At 33.3% G+C, this 18,781-nt stretch overlaps 3 protein-coding genes and 1 long non-coding RNA gene across 4 annotated transcripts; 2 read left to right on the top strand and 2 right to left on the bottom strand.

Annotated features, from left to right (window-relative positions):
- The first annotated feature begins 4,828 nt into the window (after nucleotides 1–4,828).
- Nucleotides 4,829–5,455, top strand: LOC107177185 (uncharacterized). Its single transcript, XM_015530613.2, has one exon. It carries the CDS (start codon nucleotides 4,829–4,831, stop codon nucleotides 5,453–5,455), a length of 627 nt encoding a protein of 208 aa, XP_015386099.2.
- Nucleotides 5,456–6,748: 1,293 nt separating this feature from the next.
- LOC102629861 (E3 ubiquitin-protein ligase SIRP1) lies at nucleotides 6,749–7,777 on the bottom strand. The gene has a single exon (XM_025098662.2). It carries the CDS (start codon nucleotides 7,775–7,777, stop codon nucleotides 6,749–6,751), a length of 1,029 nt encoding a protein of 342 aa, XP_024954430.2.
- Nucleotides 7,778–10,975: 3,198 nt separating this feature from the next.
- LOC127901101 (uncharacterized) lies at nucleotides 10,976–15,943 on the top strand. The gene is made up of 3 exons (XR_008053183.1): nucleotides 10,976–11,251; nucleotides 11,504–12,562; nucleotides 14,702–15,943. It is a non-coding gene; the product is annotated as an uncharacterized LOC127901101 (long non-coding RNA).
- A 78-nt stretch (nucleotides 15,944–16,021) lies between these two features.
- On the bottom strand, nucleotides 16,022–18,544 carry LOC102609200 (pyruvate kinase, cytosolic isozyme-like). Its single transcript, XM_006479006.4, has 3 exons — nucleotides 18,199–18,544; nucleotides 17,146–17,607; nucleotides 16,022–17,026 (listed from the first exon to the last, which is right to left on the bottom strand). The coding sequence occupies exons 1-3, from the start codon at nucleotides 18,463–18,465 to the stop codon at nucleotides 16,214–16,216; spliced, it is 1,542 nt and encodes a 513-aa protein (XP_006479069.2). The 5' UTR covers nucleotides 18,466–18,544; the 3' UTR covers nucleotides 16,022–16,213.
- Nucleotides 18,545–18,781: the final 237 nt, after the last annotated feature.

The raw sequence follows: 18,781 nt of genomic DNA on the forward strand, positions 1-18,781 counted from the left end.
TACTAAGAGGGGCTTTACGAGAATTTTAGAGGGGAGCCCCCTTTCTTTCTTTCCCTCTCTCCCATTCTCTCTTGGCCGCTTCACACAGTTGAACAAAGAGTTAAGATATTTGATCCTTCATTATAGCTTATTAGTTCTCACTTATTATTTTTATACTAATATCTATCTTATCCTTATTTGAAAGACTTAAAAGGGTAAATATTTTTTTAGTGCAATTATATGATAATTTTTATTAATATCTAATTTAACTAATTTTAATTTTTAAATCTTAATTTTTTAACTTTTTAAATTATTATCTCTTTTCAAATTTTGTATACTCTATTTTTATATCATGGAAAAAAGAGGATGATAAAGAAGCGTCAAATTGTTTTTTGTGATTATAGCAGTAATGGATAAAATCTTTAAAAAGAAAGAGAAAGATTATAGTGATTACGAGAGTTTTCTTTTTCTTTTAAAATAGATTTTATAAGTTTTATATGATGAATATTTTAAAAAATAAAAATTATAGTAAGGGTAAATTTGGAATTAGATGAGGTATATTGAGGGTAAATTTAGAATTAGATGAGGTATATTGAGAGATAAAAAATAATTTAAAACTTTTATTGAAGTTAATTGAAAAATAAAGATGGTGTGTTGTAATAATAGAATAAAAAATCATCACTCGCGAACAAATTTTCTCCCCACTTAAGCATTATCCAATCTATAACGCAGGTGGACAAATTCATTGACTGCTTGGTCTCCGATTCTTCGGCCTCCACAAAATTATGTGGTCAAATGTTTGCAGATAATATCCTTGTAATTATTTATATTAAAAAATTAAGGGTCCTGACGAAGTTTCGATGTACCAACGATAGAAGAGAATTCGTGTTCCTTTTTAGACAGTAAAATGATATGTTTTGACTTATTCCATGCCTTTTTTTTCCTTAAAAAAAAAATTACACAGACAGTAAAATGATATTATTTATTTATTTATTCTATGTATAACAATGAATTTGTATATATTTTGGTGGCTATTATTCTCCTTACCTATTTCCATTTGTTTAACCTTAAGCTTACTTGCCAAAGGACTCCTCGCCTATCAGTAACCACTAACCAATACATGAATCAGTAACCACTAACCAACCTACATGTGTTATGGTATAATAATTGAGAGAGATTGTGATTTAGGTTAATTTTAGTAGATTTTTATTGTATACATTTGTAGACACTTGATTATAGCATCAGCAGTCATGATTTTTTTTGGTTCTTGAGGTTCCCGAAAATTACGTGGTCAAATGTGCAGACACCCAAATAATTATCCATTTCCTCGTAAAATATTTAAAATAAAGGGTCTGCCACGAATTTTTATGTGCTAAAGACAAAAGAGAGGCCGTATTCTATTTTGACAGTAATTTTGTTTTGGAAAAAACAAACCCCGCTTATTGAGGCATAGGTATGGATTTGGAAAAGTAAATTCGTTTAATAAATTTATGAATTTGATTTGATTCACTGAAATTTGAATTGAGTTTGATAATTAGTAGGAATCTTGATAACACGTGTTATAAACCACTAAAATACGTGTTCCTTAGTTTAAGATTCTTTAATTATTCATTTAATTTGATTACTTATTTACCATTGAAAATTTATTTTGTGTGTGTAGTATGTATATATAATTTTATAATTTGAATGATAATTTTGTAATTATAAATGATAATGAGACAAATAATAAAATTTTTTAATTTACTATTTTTTTTAACTTTTTATATTAATTACTGATGATTGAAAACGGATTGATACCAAATCCAGATTCAATTCGATTCAAACATTAATTATTAAACAAATTAAATGAATCGTAAAATAAATCAAATCTAAATCCTGAGGATATAATTCATTTAATAAACAAATTGAATTCAAATCCATTAAATTTTGACCAAATTCATTTTAAGATTTAATTCGAATTCAATTCATTAATTCATTTTGCAACCTCTATAGTCAAATCTATAATGATATTTGGCGGATATATTTCAACTTACTCATCAGTTGGCCACTTGCCCTTTGCCTAAATAGCTAGAGTTGATACTCTGACATACGTGAGAGCAGCAGTTCCAGCCTTATAGAGCATTATAAGGGCTTAATTTCTTCTTTAATTATGAAATAATTCAATGAAAACTAGAGGTGACAAAAATACCCACCCGGTCCGGACCCGGACCGTACCGGGGCGTTGCGGGCCGGGTATTCTATGAAGCCGGGTCGGTCTTGGACATCACTTGATAAATCTAGAACCCGGATTTTATTAAAAAAATTATAAAATATATATTATTTTAAATATTTTATATTTATTTGACTCATTTATTATACATATATAAAGTTTTAAACACTTAAAGCTTATATTTTCATGTCAAATTTTATTGAAATAAATTTAAAACTTATAAAATTACCAAAAAATAAAAAATATATACACATAAAATATTAAAAAATATAAAATTCGGGTACCCGGATTAAAACCCGGCCCGAACCCGGACTGGTTGCATCCGAGTAGGGTCCGGTCATGGCAATACCCAGACCCGGCCCGGGGTTTTGCCGTCTCTAATGAAAACAGTCTTTTTCCTTATGAGATTATTATTATCATCATCTAATTGTAATGTCAGTGTGAAAAAAAAAATTGCTTCTCACTTTCTAGCAATGATTTTATCTCCATCTTCTAACGCCTTTAGCAAATCACCTCCAACTTATTTTAACCTAACAAAATTTAAAAACTTTTTGATCAATATACAAATAATACAAAAGTACTGTCAACAATTTTTTCATTTTGTAGTACTGTTTTGAAAAGATTTCATTGGGCCTTTAACGGGTACTTCACCGTATCTTTAGGTTATCATTCGTCATTTTACGCTGAAATATTTGGTATAATTGTGGCTATTGAAGAAGCAGCTAATAGAGGGTGGCACTATGTTTGGTTAGAAACTTGTTTTACACCAACAAACGCGTAGATCAGCTGGTATGAGACTGTTCTATCTTAACCAAAATTCTCGATGCAAGCGCATAAATCAGATGGTATGAGGTTGTTCTATCTTAAAGCAAAATCCGCAATTTGAGGCTTGAGAGTACAACTGCGTTAAATATTTGTTGGGAGAATTTTACCGCCCTAATGATTCTACCTGACTCGAATCTGAATTAATTAAAGCCCACTATAATCTTTGGATACCATATGATAATATACCAAGAAAAAAAGTTGCTTTACTGCAACTCTATCTTGTCTTCATAATCATAGTTTTGTTCTTGGACGGTGCATTTGTAATAAATGTATTAAGGTAACGTTTACTTTTTGGATTGGATTGGGAATCCTGGGGAGTGGGAATCCTAGGATTGGGAGTGTGGAGTGGGAGTGGGAGTATGTTGTTTACTTACACTGGAATGGAAGCATGGAATGGAGATCAGAATCTAATTTATGTGTTTATTTTGTCTTGAATTGGGAGTAAATAGTTTCAAATTACAATTTTATCCTTATTTAAAGAATTATAATTTTTAATTACAAAACTAATAAAAAATATATTTAATGAATAATATTTATTTTATTATATTTATAAATTTGTTATAATTATTAATATTCTTAATTATGAACAATAAATTATTAATTGTAATTTTAATATAAAATGAAATGTTATTTTATTGTATTTTATTTAATATAATTATATTAAATTTATTATTATATAAAATAATAATATAATATTATTTAGTACAAAATTAATATTTTCTTAGAATAAAGTATTTATTATTATTATTAAATAAATATAGTACTATTATTTTTAAAAAAATATATAATAATATTATATTTATTAATTCTCTATTAATATAATAATATTATTTAAAAATAATTTTAACTTAAAATCAATGTAAATTATTATTTAGTTAAATATAATATTATTATTTAAATAAATATAATATTTTTTATTTTATTTTATTAATTATAAAATATAAAATAAAAAAAAAGTAGAAATGGGAGAGGTGGGAGTGGATTCCCACTCCCACCTCCCCCAATGGGAGTCCCACTCCCACTCCCTACTCTAAAAATGGGTGGGGCCCACGGAGTAGGACTCCCAATTCCTCTCCATTTTAAGTAAGTAAACGCTGGAGTGGGATGAATCCACACTCCTCACTCCCACTCCAGCAAGTAAACACAACATAATAGTTGTAGGTTAATTAAAATTATGATTTTTAGGCACTCCCATATCTTCTGATAAGAAAAAGTTATTTGAGAATGCTTGGACTATTACAAATTTCATTTTATAACTTCTTGTATGTGATCCTTTTGAAACTCTAGTCTTTTTTAGTTTAATATATTTTCAGATTTTCATTAAAAAAAAAATTCATTTTGACCAAGCATCGCTACAGCAGTGCTAAAGCGTAAAAATATATTATTCAATTAATTAACAAATATCTATATTGTCATGTTTTAATTTTTAAAATTAAAAAAATTGTGTCGGTGAGTGGATACTGGATACCATATGTTTCTCTCTTTTCCAAACCCGCACGGGAGTTTATGAGTGAGTTTGTGAGCAAAAATATCATTCTTAAGGAGCAAGGATGGGGTTGAAAGGTTTTATTTTGATAATTTCCTGTTCTGGGTTTTTCAGAACCCTAAATCTAGACGGATTCGGTAAATCCTACCCAGATGGGGTTAGTCCCATTTACCCAAAACGGAATTTTCGAATCCGTTTAGATTTAGGATAAAGCGTAAGCGTTTATTATATATAAAACGATCAAACGAATCACGGACATTTTCAACCCTTCACACAGCCACCACAGAGATCTCAACTATTCAGAGTTCTCCCGAAAGTACAAAAACAAGATGCCATCAGAAACCGAAACCACGGCCACCTACGCAATCGAACTGCGATTTGATGAAGCCTTGAACGCCAGGATCTTGAACATACTTAGGAGTAAGGACATCTTAGGACCTGTGGAACCCAGGTTGACTATCGGGGTCGCACATGCCGAGGCACAAACATGTTCATCAGCACTTTCCATACTGGAGAATGTCCTCCGTCGATACATCACAATCCAGGAGCGGTTTCCAGTTGGACTGAATGCAGTGGAATTAAATCACCCTGTAACAGAACCACGAAACTTTCTGAAACTAGGTCCGGTCTCCTCGTTGATGCACATTTTGCGATGCCATGGCAACTTCCATGATGCTCTCAGAATGGAAGATCCCGGTCATCAGCTTCAAATTTCCCAGGATTGCATGCCCCCAGAACGTTGGGAGCAATTTGCCAAAATCACCCTTTTTAATTCCAGAGATCAACTTTTTAAAGCCATTCGAGATCTGTGCCCGGTTTTCGATAGCGAGCCTCCTCTCAATGGCTTCGCCCATCAAGTCGCTTTGGTGGAATTGTCACCTAATCCCAGGGACTTATCAGTCCTTCCTCTCCGGGAACGGGCTGCTTCTGATCGCGTGGTGGACGCACAAGAATAACCCACCGAGTTTCAAGATCAAGATTACATTTAGATAATAAAAATATTGTTTGTTTCTGTTTTCTCTGTTTTTTGTTTCTGGAATTGATCTAATTTTTACTTTTATTTTCATTTTTTTAACAGTTCTTGAACTTACCGAAAATTACATGGTCAAACGTGCTTATCCTTCAGCCTCGTAAATATTCAAAAATAAAAGGTGTTAATTGCACAGATCAAGTTATTTGCGATGTGCTATTTGAAAGCTTAAAACACAAGTGAGACAAATCGTATAGACTCAACCGATTGGTCCTACTGTTCGCTCATGACCTTCAATGCAGTTTCGTGCTCTTGATCCTCATTATTGTTTATAAGCCCGAGACTTGAATTTGAGAGCTATTATTCATGATTAATAATATTAGTTAGCCCTGTTTATACTTTTTGTATTATCCTATATTTACAATGAAAGGGATATTTTTATTTATTTGTTTCAGCAGCCGTCAATTTCACTTAACCTATTTATTTTCTAAATTATTCTAAATTTTATAAACTGATACAAAGTTTCAATCATACGGGTCAAATAAAATTTTTTGATTTGTTAACCACCTTTTTCGACATGGGTCGAATATCCTGTATGCAATTAAAATAATTGAAAATTTGGTTGACAAGTTAAATTGAAGAGGTTATCCGAGTTAACCCTTTAAAACTCTATAGAATTTTACTTTTAAATATACGATTATTTCCTTATTGAAAATTATATAAAAAGAATAAAAAGTTACCTTAAAATTTTAATTAAATCTACTATAATCACCATTATATGATTTAAAGAAAGGATATGATTTAAAGAAACGTTCTAAATATTTTTAGATTAATTGACTTCATATTTGTCCCTTTATATAATTTACTCAAATAATAAAATTATGATTCAAAAAATGGGGTTTTAAGGATATCATACGGGGTGGGAAAAGTGTTACCCTAAATATCACAACTCTCTGTTATAAGTTGTGACCTATAATAATTAAAATCCTCTATAAGTTGCAGACGTAGCAGCTGATGATAAAAGAAGTTAAAACTTTGTATTAGATTTGATTGAAAAAGTAATAAATGATCTGCCCAAATAAATTTGTTGTGAAAATATAGAAAAAAACTATTACTGGTAAAGTAAGTAATGGCAGCAACAATGTTGAACGTGCAACCAATGATCCAATAGCGGCACGTCGTAAAAATTGTCCTCCTTGTTTGAGAAAACAAACCAGTTTCCCGCGATCAACAACAAAGGATTTAATTATCTGTTATAATTTTTAGCATAAACATATCTTCAAGTTTCATCTATATGAGCAGCCGTGCCTACGGATGATGATTCTGAATTAGAAGTTCCACCTTCTTGAGATCCTGACATAGAAAATAAACTGTCAAAAGGCCATGGGATAGGAATCCAATATCTCCTCCCATTTCCTACTCTATCTTCTCCATTTCCCAACCTCAAATTGTTCTGCGCATCCTCATTCCCTAGGCTCTCGTCTCTATTTCCTGACCCATTTCCTTGAATCTTGAAGTCATCAGACGGCACCTGGAATCTGCAAACGGGGCAGGAGCTACGAACTTCTAGCCATGGCATAATGCACTCGCCATGGAACTTATGTTTACATGGCATCTCCTTTGCTTCATTTCCTATCTCAAATTCCTCCAAACACACTGCACATTGCAAATTCTTATCAATGGTAACAGTTGGCAAAGCTTTAAGAACTGCTTTGTTTGCCGCAGGGCATCCATATCTATTAGGATCATTCTCGAGCAAATGCTGCAACAATAAGTCCAAACCAGGTCCTACCAGATACTCCCCTAGTGAGCTAGTTGTATTGTGATCTTGAATAATTAATGCCTCTTCATTCATAGGATTAACCAAAATCAAACTACCACTTCTCTCCCTAAGAGCTTCAGGACCATCTGATCGAGAAGTTATCCCAAAACGGATATCTTGAAGCATACGTGACAATGAAGCAGAGCTATTTCTTCTCATTCTCCTTGTTAGCAAAGACTCAAATTCCCTCTCTTGTTCAGCCTCTTCGACTCGTGGGTTGGCATTGTTAAAGTGTTCATGAGCTGCTATGCGTGGACGAGAAGGGCTTAAACCAGTCATCATACGAAGTAAAATTGAAGCCCATAGAGAAAGTGCACGGTCTGATCTTACATGAATTCCATCGTTGATGGAGTCACCAGCAATGCTGCTGCTCATTTGTTCCACAATTCCACTCTCACAAAATGGACATTTGATCCCGGCTTCCATTCTTGGATTCACCATTTGAGAGCAAATGTAACACCAATAACCCACCATTGCATCTCCCATCTCTCTTATCTACGCGACGATCTAGTCAAAATTCGAAGACAAAACAAGAAACATTCAGATAAAAAGAAACAAACTGATGAAAAAGCTTGTTAATTTGTTCTTTTTTTTTTTTATGGAGAAGCCAGAAATTTGTATATTTCTTAATCTAAATTAATTAGTAGACTAATCATGTCTTGATGCTTACAGAATTAGGGTCTATTTGGGAAATTTATTCCACGAATTGGCGAACACAAACAAACTGCTCATTTGTTCCACAAACTGGTGAACACAAAACGAGGATGACCGTACAAAACTTACATCTAAAAAATGTCAATGATGCATACATCATTTCAACAAAAAATTTTAAGCTAGACACAAACTTAGACATATGATCAAGGTTTATATAATAGATATGCTGACACTAAATTAATACAATTTGCAAGACAAAGAGACAGATGAAGAAAGAGTAGTGGTTTTTTTTTTTTTTTGGTACCTTTTATGGATATAGGATATGGGTTTTGATGTTGTGTTGTATTTGTAGAAGATAAATAATGCAGGTAATGAAGTTTAAAGAAAGAACGAAATAATATGGAAATAGAATGGTGTCCTCTAGCTCTAGAATTTATGAAGACTTTTTTGATTGAGTGGCTTTATTACCAATCATTTGTACTTGATTGTAACTAAATCTAATCAATGTCAACTTGTTGATATTTTAAATATAGGGTCTTTTGTTTGCTTTTCTTGTAAGAGCGTATGGTCATTGGTTGGTGGAAATTTGTTTTCTTTGAAGAAAACTCAACACCTCTAATTTATTGAGGAAATATTGCACATTAATCCATTAAGACTGTTGATTATATAATCCAAGAAATGAGAAAAAGATAAGGAAAATAATGTGACTATATAAGATTATAAAAATGCTTGAAGCTGATCAATATAATTTCAAGCAATTGTCTATGGTTAAGCTATTTCAACTTAGAAAAAAAAAATTCTTATAATTTTGACACAAAATTTTTGTTATTAATTATATGTAATCTTAGGATGGATAAAATCATTAAATATGACTCTAAATTTTAATATTTACCATCGAATTACGCAAGATTGATGACTTAAAGAAAAAAAATTTAAGTTGAAATAACCTCAACCTTTACAAATATATAATGTCTCAATTCCTTATAAAATTATTTAACCTTGAAAGCAAAATTCAATTTTTAAGATTTTTCTTAACACTTTACCCTTTGAACTAAAGTGTATTTGATTTTGATTTTCAGCATAATTAAAAAAAAAATGAAGACCTCAAATATTTCTTAAATGTTGTTTAATTGAATAAAAAAAACTTAAAAGCACTAAAAAAAATACATTTATATGATGGGTGTTTATATTTTCACCTTGTATCGCAAGTGATAAATTTACTTGGTTCTACCAAATTAATTAAAAAATAAACAAGTAGTTTCGGCTTTCTCAATTCTTTTTTCATTTGCTCAAAACTCTCACAAACTCCTGATGAAAACAAACTCAAATTCTTGGACTTTTCAGGCTTAGAAAAATCAACTGATCTAAAGCATTGAATTCAGAGCGGAAAATGGTATAAATAATGTTTTACAAGAAAAGTATTGTAGGAGCTGAAATTGAAAATGTTAATACCGATTTCTTAAAATAAATTTAGTCACAGCTCATACAAACTGTTCGTTTTTTAAAACATATTAATTAATGAGATCTGTGGCCGCTTTTGGATAGCGAGTTTCCTCTCACTGGCTTCGCCCATCAAGTCGCTTTGGTGGAATTGTCACCTAATCCCAGGGACTTATCAGTCCTTCCTCTCCGGGAACGGGCTGCTTCTGATCGCTTGGTGGAGGCACAAGAATAACCCACCGAGTTTCAAGATCGACATTGCATTTAGATAATAAAAATATTGTTTTTGTTTTCTCTGCTTTTTGTTTCTGGAATTGATCTAATTTTTACTTTTATTTTCATTTTTTTTAACAGTTCTTGAACTTACCGAAAGTTACGTGGTTAAATGCGCTTATAAGCTTATCCTTCAGCCATGGAGTGGGGTTTGCAGGTTGCATCAAGCATTGGAGTTACTAATGGAGTTGTTGAATCTGACTCATTAGAAGTTGTTGAGTTAGTTAACAAGAAGTCAAGTAATATGTCTGAAATTTTTTGGGTGATTTCTGAAATTCTGGAAAAGCAGAAGACTTTTCAGAATTTCAAAACTCAGCATGTCCTTAGAACTTGTAATGGTATAGCTCATGCTTTGGCTAAGTTAGCCCTACAAAGAAACGAAACTGTAATTTGGTTGGATGAACTTCCAACAGACATCATGTTTTTTCTCTCCAATTAATATATTGAAAGGTATACTTTCTTTTCAAAAAAAAAAAAAAAAGCTTATCCTTCAGCCTCGTAAATATTTAAAAAATAAAAGGTGTTAATTGCACATATAAAGTTATTTACCATATTGGTTATTTGCTATGTGGTATTTGAAAGTTTAAAACACAAGTGAGACAAATCGTATAGACTCAACCGATTGGTCCTGCTGTTCTCTCATGACCTTCAATTTTTTTTCTCAATTCACTGGATTTTCGTGCTCTTGATCCTCATTGTTGTTTATAAGCCTTTGTATGCCGTTTCTATGTACCGAGACTCGAATTTGAGAGCTACTATTCATGATTAATAATATTAGTTAGCCCTTTTTATATTTTTGTATTGTCCTATATTTACAATGAAATGGGTATTCTTATTTATTTGTTTCAGCAGCCATCAATTTCACTTAACCTATTTATTTTTTGAATTATTCTAAATTTTATAAATTGATACAAAGTTTCAATCAAACGGGTCAAATAATTTTTTTTTTGATTTTTTAACCACCTTTTTCAACATGGGTCAAATATCCCGTATGCAATTGAAATAATTAAAAATTTAGTTGACAAGTTAAATTGAAGAGGTTATCTGAGCTAACCCTTTAAAACTCTATAGAACTTTACTCTTAAATATATGGTTATTCCCTTATTAAAAATTATATAAAAAAGATAAAAAGCTACCTTAAAATTTTAATTAAATCTACTATAATCACCATTATATGATTTAAAGAAAGGTTCTAAATATATTTTTAATTAATTGACTTCATATTTATCCTTTTATATAATTTACTCAAATAATAAAATTACGATTCAAAAAATGGGGTTTTAAGGATATCATAGGGGGTGGGAAAAGTGTTATACTAAATATCACAACTCTCTATTCCTCTATATATCTTAGCATCCTTCTCTCCTCAATTAAATAAATCTAATTTTCAAAATTATCCCTAGTTTTCAGTAAGGATCATTAATATTCTGGAATTAGGGATTTTTGGAATTCGCGCATTGCAACAAAGAAACCCTAACTAGTTACCTTTCTCAATTCAAGCTGTAGCCTTTCTGCCAGAATCTCGTCGCTTGGCTTACCGGAGCCTCGCCGAAACATTTAAGAGAATCGCACGCTTGCACACTGCTGAGTCAGGTCTCCATCGGCTGCTTTTCACTATTATTTAGTGTTTTATAACATTTTATTAATGTTAATTGACTGTTAATACTTTATTTAGTAGTAATTAGCTATTGACTAAGACTGTTGGCTCTTGAAAGTGTTTGTGTTATTAAAATTAAAATGAGTAATTTTTGTTTCAAAATATTATTTTAACAAAATTAGTATTGATGATAATGTGGCTATTTAGAGCTGACTTTTGTTTCCTATTTTTATTGTGTATGCTAGCAGTGTTTTAGCTGAAAGGAGGGGAAGTCATAATTTTGAAGGCTGTGTTGAAGTAACCTAAACCTGATTGAGGTTGGGAATGATAGAAGATTAAACACTTGAAATGGAAGAATCCCAGACGCCAGGGAAAAGGAAAGCACCTAAAGCAGATTCACATGTCAGGGGAACCCCTAAGGAAGAATCGACCAAGAAGCAACGAAATCCGACACGCTCATGTGTACATGAGGTTGCAGTACCCAGCTGCTATACATTGACTACAGATGAAACGACTCATGGGACACTTACTAATCCGGTTTATAATGGTGAGATGGCAAAAACCTGCAGCTCGACCCATTTCAGCGAGTGTCAGTTGCATGCTTGGAGAGAAATGAGTCGGTTCTTGTCTCAGCTCATACATTGGCAGGTAAAACTGCCGTTGCCGAGTATGCGATAGCAATGGCTTTCAGAGATAAGCAGAGGGTTATATACACTTCATCTTTGAAAGCTTTGAGTAACCAGAAGTACAGGGAGTTACATAAAGAGTTTAAAGATGTTGGATTGATGACTGGTGATGTTACTCTCTCACCCAATGCTAGTTGTTTGGTGATGACAACAGAAATTCTACGAGGAATGCTTTATTGAGGGTCGGAGGTCTTGAAGGAAGTTGCTTGGGTTATTTTTGATGAAATTCATTACATGAAAGATAGAGAAAGAGGGGTTGTTTGGCAGGAGAGTATAATACTTTTACCGCCCGCTATTACGATGGTTTTTCTTTCTGCGACAATGTCCAATGCAATGCAGTTTGCTGAGTGGATTTGTCATTTCCACAATCAGCCTTGTCATGTGGTGTACACAGATTTTCGACCGACACCTTTACAGCACTATGTTTTCCCAGTGGGTGGGAGTGGGTTTTATCTTCTTGTTGATAAGAAAGAGCAGTTTAGAGAGGATAATTTTGTGAAGCTGCAAGATAATTTCTCATAGCAGAAAATGGGTGGAAGTAAAGAAAATGGAAAAGCAAGTGGGAGAATGGCCAAACGTGGGAGTGGTTCTAGGGGTTCAGACATATTCAAAATTGTGAAGGTGCAGCCACTATTTCTAACTAGTATTCTTGATTCAGTGTTGTTAGATCCCCTGAATTGATGTTCTTTTAAAGTATGTGACCATGGCTTGTTACCAGCTTTCTTTCATTCTTGGAGCAATTCTATTGGTAGCAATGTAAGTGATAGTTAACTATTTCTTAGAGCCATTTTATATCCACTCTTATGCCTTATGATATAATCTGTCTCAAAGAAATATGTCTTACTGGCATGACTTGGGGGTTTGACTATGGGAATCAGAATACTCTCACTAAAAACTTCTGATTTTCAATTCAACAGTTCTTTATTTTAATTCTTTGGAATATCACTCTTCTCTTGAAGTGAAAAGTCATGCCATAAAAAAAAAATTGTGGGCAAAGCAGAAGGGATTTTTTTATAAATAAAATCTGTAATTTAATCTTTATCTTGTAGCTTGGTAGATTCTTGTGTATTTCCCAAGGAATCAAGACACAATATAGAGTATAATTTGTTATACTTTTTACTTAATTTTTTTTTTAATTTTAAGTCATTAATCTTATACAATTTAATAATAAATATTAAAATTCAAATTATTAGTTAATGATTTAATGATGTTAAGTTAAAATAGCTTAATTGCTTAAAATCATGTTCATCAATTCAAGTATCATTTACTAGCTTACTTATGTAATCGCTTTTTTTCCCTTATTTTTTTTCTCATTTTGGATTCAATCATTTCATAATCAACAGTCTTAAAGGATTAATTTGCAATATTTCATAAATGAACTAGAGGTGTTGAGTTTTCTTGAAAAGAAAATAAAACGGTGTCTCATAGATAGATTATTATTTGCTCATCAAATATTAACAGAGATAGCTGAAAATGGTGTCTCTAATGTCTCGTCATCCTCTTTGAACTTCAGTGAGATCAAAATTCAACTAGTCGTTTATTGTAATAAACTTCCTGTCGTTACTCTTGATGTGTATTTGCTAAAATGTAATATTGTGTTTGGTTTAAGGAATTTTGCTTATTTTATATATATATCTGATTTGATTCAAGATCCAGGACATTTTTTAAAGTCTAGTAAAGCTATTGAGTAATAGCGTTATGTCATTCTACTATTAAACCAAACAACTTAATAGCATTTCCGGACTTTAATAAATTTAGGATCCTGAACTGGAACATTTATATATATAGTTACGTTGATTGATTCATGGTTTGTTATTTCTTGATAGTCTGTATTTGGTTTCTATGTAGGAATGTGCAAACTAATGCCCAAATTTAGAATGACAAAAATAAAATCCCATCTACAGCAAATACATCAAGCTTAGGAGGTGCAAAATAAAAACTTCACAATAATTCCTGCATTCAGATGCATTTCAGAAGTGCATGAGTTATGTTATTTCAAAAGCACTACAATGCATAGCTGTATGTTAATTAGACTAAGAGGAAACAAATGATTCTTAGACTGAAAAATTTGACCAAACAAACACAATGATATACAAGGCCGGAGTTACAATGAGCGCTCTATCACCCTTTTGTTTATTTGCTATTTTATAATTTCTTTTCTTCGGTATTTGACTATCAACGTTAATGTGTAATATTTCATAAATAAATTACAGGTGTTGAGTTTTCTTCAAAAGAAAACAAATTCCCACCAACCAATGACACTTACAAGAAAAGCAAGCGAAATTCCCTATTCTTAAAATATCCAACAAGTTGACAATGATTAGATTTACTTATGATAAAGTAAAAATGATTGGTAATAAAGCCACTCAAGCAAAAAAGTCTTCATCAATTATAGAGCTAGAGAATACCATTCTATTTCCCCTTCTTGTTTCGTTAAACTTCATTACTTGGTTTATTTATCTTCTACAAATACAATACAACATCACAATCCACGTCCTATATATACATGTATATGTTCTGACTTTATTTTTCTCTGTTTGTTCATATATTGTTTGCAAATTTAAACTTTGATCATATGTTTAAGTTTGTTTTGCTTAAAAATCTTTGTTGAAATGAATGTATGCATCACGATGACATTGTTTAGATGCTAGTTTTGTATGATCATTATAGTCAACGTCATTAACCTCTCTTGCTTTATAGTTGGTTTGTTTCTTTTCTTTTATCTGAATGTTAATTGTTTTGTGCTTGAATATTGACTAGATTGTTGCGTAGACAAGAGAGATGGGAGATGCAGTGGTGAGTACTTATTGATGTTACATTTGCTCTCAAATGGTGAATCTTAGAATGGAAGATGGGATCCAAATTTCCATTTTGTGAGACTGGATTTGTGGAACAAATGAGCAGCAGCATCACTGAAGACTCCATCAACAATGGAATTCATGTAGGATCTGACCGTGCACTCTCTCTATGGGTTCAAATTTTACTTCGTATGATGACTGGTTTAGCCCCTTCTCGTCCATGCATAACTGCTCATGAACAGACTAGCGGTAATAATTCATGAATCGAAGAGGCTGAACAAGAGAGGGAATTTGAATCCTTGCTACAAAGGAGGAGAAAAAGAAATAGCTCTGCTCCGTTGTCACATATGCTTCAAGATATCTGCTTTGGGACAGCTTCTCGACCAGATGATTCTGAAGCTCTTAGGGAGAGGAGTGGTAGTTTGATTTTGGTTAATCTCATGATTGAAGAAGCATTAATTATTTAAGGTCACAATGCAGCTAGCTCGTTGGATGAGTATCTTGTAGGACCTGGTTTGGATTTATTGCTGCAGCATTTGCTTGAGAATGATCCTAATAGATATGGATCCCTATCAGCACAGAAAGAAGTTGTTAAAGCATTGCCAATGGTTGCCATTGATCAGGATTTGCAATGTGCAGTGTGGTTGGAGGAATTTGTTATGGGAAATGAAGCAAAACAGATGCCTTATAAACATAAGTTCCATGGTGAGTGCCTTATGCCATGGCTGGAGTTTCACAGCTCTTGCCCCATTTGCAGATACCAGTTGCCATCTGATAATTTAAAGGTTCAAGGAAATGGGCCTGGAAACAGAGAAGAGAGTGCAGGGAATGAGGATGTGGGGAATAGTTTGAGGTTGGCTAACGGAGAAGACATCATAGGAAATGGAAGGAGAAATTGGATTCCTATCCCGTGGCCTTTTGATGATTTATTTTCTATGTCAGGATCTCAGGAAGGTGGAACTTCTAACTTCGAATCATCAGCGGCAGGCACGGCCAGAGCAGGAACAGCCGCTCATATAGATGAGGCTTGAAATCATGTATATGTAACAAACTATTACCTAAGTTGATCTTTCAGCTATGCAAAGAATTGTCTAAACAAATTGAATATTATTTTAATATTTTAACCTTGCTTCTGTAAAGATGTCTTGTTGTCCAAGGAACCATTATAATTTACTGCATTTGATGTATTTATTATTTAGGATCATCTTTTTTTCTTTATTTTCTACTTGGATTATCCCCGCATTTATAGTGGATCAACTCAGATGAATATGCAAAAACATGATTAAGGGCTCTTTGGGGTTGCAACAAAACAATATGGGTTCATTGAAAAAAAGAATCATGCACTACAAATGAAAACGTCAGACTATTAAAACTGTGTTGTTATTCTAACCTTAATCCATCTGAAAAGAAACTAATGGAAATTAGAGGCCGCAAAATTGAGTACACTTAACACAAATTACTCTTTTCTATAAGATTAATTGACCGCCAAAATCTTTAGGACGGAAGCAACGTGCATACGGTGCAATGCCACAACAGAGTCTCCTGGCCTGCAAAGTCCCTTTGCCTTGGCATGTTGAAGGGCAAACTCTATAGTTTCCTCTGTTGATTCTTCATCAGAAGCTCTTGCAGACCCTGAGCTCAAAACAGGTACCAGTGCTCGGAAAATAAGGCTATGCCTTGCTGGAGCTTCATCACTGCATGACCACACAATTGAATCTGTTTTGATCTCTGGCACTATCACGGACAAAATTGGCATACTAGGTCTGTATTTTGACACCATCTTTGCTGTGGTTCCACCCCTGGTTAGGACCAATATCAGAGCAGCTTTAATGCAGTTTGCTGTCCTCACGGCTGAGGAAGCTAAACTCTCTAATGGACTCATTGGCACTGGTGCAGTTTCCATTATTTTCTTGAAAAGATCTCCGTAATTGATAAAGTTCTCAGCCTCCAAGCAAATTCTAGCCATGATTTGAACTGCAACTTCAGGGTAGGCTCCTGCAGCAGTTTCTCCACTGAGCATCACACAGTCGGTGCCATCAAGAACTGCATTTGCAACATCAGTTGCTTCAGCTCGAGTGGGCCTTGGGGATTTGATCATGGACTCCAACATCTGGGTAGCAGTTACAACAGGCTTTCCTTGAATATTGGCCTTATGAATCATTACTTTCTGAGCAAGGAAAATCTTTTCAATTGGAATTTCCATTCCAAGGTCACCTCGAGCCACCATAAATGCATCAGAATTTGCAAGAACATCATCAAAATTAGCAACCCCTTCTAGATTTTCAACCTGTCAGAACCCAACTAATCTTTTAATAAGCAGAGTAATGTACCTAGCTCTACACATATTTACTCTGGTGATATGAAAAAGTATGAATTCAACACACTGAACATGAAAAGTTGACTAACCTTTGACATGAGGAGGATGTTTTTTGCATGCACTCTTAGCAGATTTCGAACCTCCACAAGGTCTGAACCTTTGCGAACAAAAGACAGTGCGATCATGTCAATCTTATTAGGGACACCCCAATTTAGAATATCCTCTTTATCCTTCTCCGTTAAGGTTGGGAGATCAACAATGACCCCAGGTAGATTGACATTCTTCCTCTCGCCCAGAACTGCAGAGTTCTCGCAACGACAACGGACCAAACCCAGTTCCTTAGCACAGTCCAAGACTGTTAGTGAAATTGTGCCATCAGAGCACAGAATGACACTCCCTGGCCTCAAATCTTCAGCCAACTTTTTGTAGCTCATGCTGATCATTTTCTCATCTCCCTTTAGGCTATAGTCGGTGGATATCGTAATCTCTTGACCCTGCACAAGTTGTATGGGCTTCCCATCCTTGAGAAATCCTGTTCGAATCTCAGGACCCTGCAATATTTACGAGTGCAGAAACCATTATTAGTCAGGTTCCTCATAAGCTCAGTTAAAAAAAAAATGAAAACTAAAGTCCAGATTGACACAAATCGTATGCTTTTCAGGCTAGCTTTTTTGTGAAGCTATTCCAATCTGGCATTGATGGTTCAAAAGCACAATCAAAGTTTATACCGCGAATCATATGCTTTCAGACTAGCTTTTTTTTTTCGTAAAGCAGCAACTTATAGAGCATTGGAGGTCCTTAAGGGATTAATCATTAAACAATGTACAAATCGGATAGTGAAGACAGAAGTTTCTTATGAGTGCATCACGTTTTATTAAATTAATTAATCAATCAAAAATAGTATTTTAAAAATATTAACTTTATTTGATTTAACAGTTAAACGTCTCTTGCTTTGCTAAAACCAAATACAACAAGGGATTTACAGTTAATATATATGTTTTTTTATTTTCAGGGTCTGTAGAGCAACAAAACCTGCCTCATATAATAAAAATTGTGCATATATATATATAAAAAAGACGAAATTATAGATTTTTTTTTTAAAAAGTTAAAAAAAAAAATTTAGGGCTTTGATTTGAACATGCCTTAGTATCCAACATGACTGCGCAGAGGATGCCGGTGTTGTTCATGGCAATCCTAAGATTATCAAGGGTTTCTTGATGATAAGCATGGGATCCATGAGAGAAGTTGAAGCGAGCAACGTTCATACCAGCCCTCAAAAGTTTCTCTGCCATCTCTGCGGACCTCGAAGCCGGTCCCAATGTGCATACAATCTTTGTTTTTGGGCTGTTTTGATGATCACCCGCCATTGCCTTTACAGCTGCCGCTCCTCCCAGTATTATCGTGTTCATTGTATTGAATAAGAAAATTAAAGAGAAGCAAAAAGAAGGCGGTTTTTGTAAGGTTTATGAATTTAAGACACACAAGGAGAGCAACGTGGGTGAGCGGCTTTTATACGGAGCGCTAGCAAATATTGCCCTTTGTTTTGCTTGTTTTTTTTTCACTTTTACTTGCAACTCAAGGAAACAGAATTCAACTAGCTTTTTTAACTTTCTGTTTAAAAAGTTTTCTTGTTCAGCAAACTGAGAGAATCTCTAGAGTAATAAATATGATGGCCTCTTTTTTTCATTTTTAATTCTTAATTTGTTTCTAATTAAAGGGCCAAAC

Source organism: Citrus sinensis, chromosome 3 (genome assembly GCF_022201045.2).
Source record: "Citrus sinensis cultivar Valencia sweet orange chromosome 3, DVS_A1.0, whole genome shotgun sequence".
Lineage (NCBI taxonomy): Eukaryota > Viridiplantae > Streptophyta > Magnoliopsida > Sapindales > Rutaceae > Citrus > Citrus sinensis.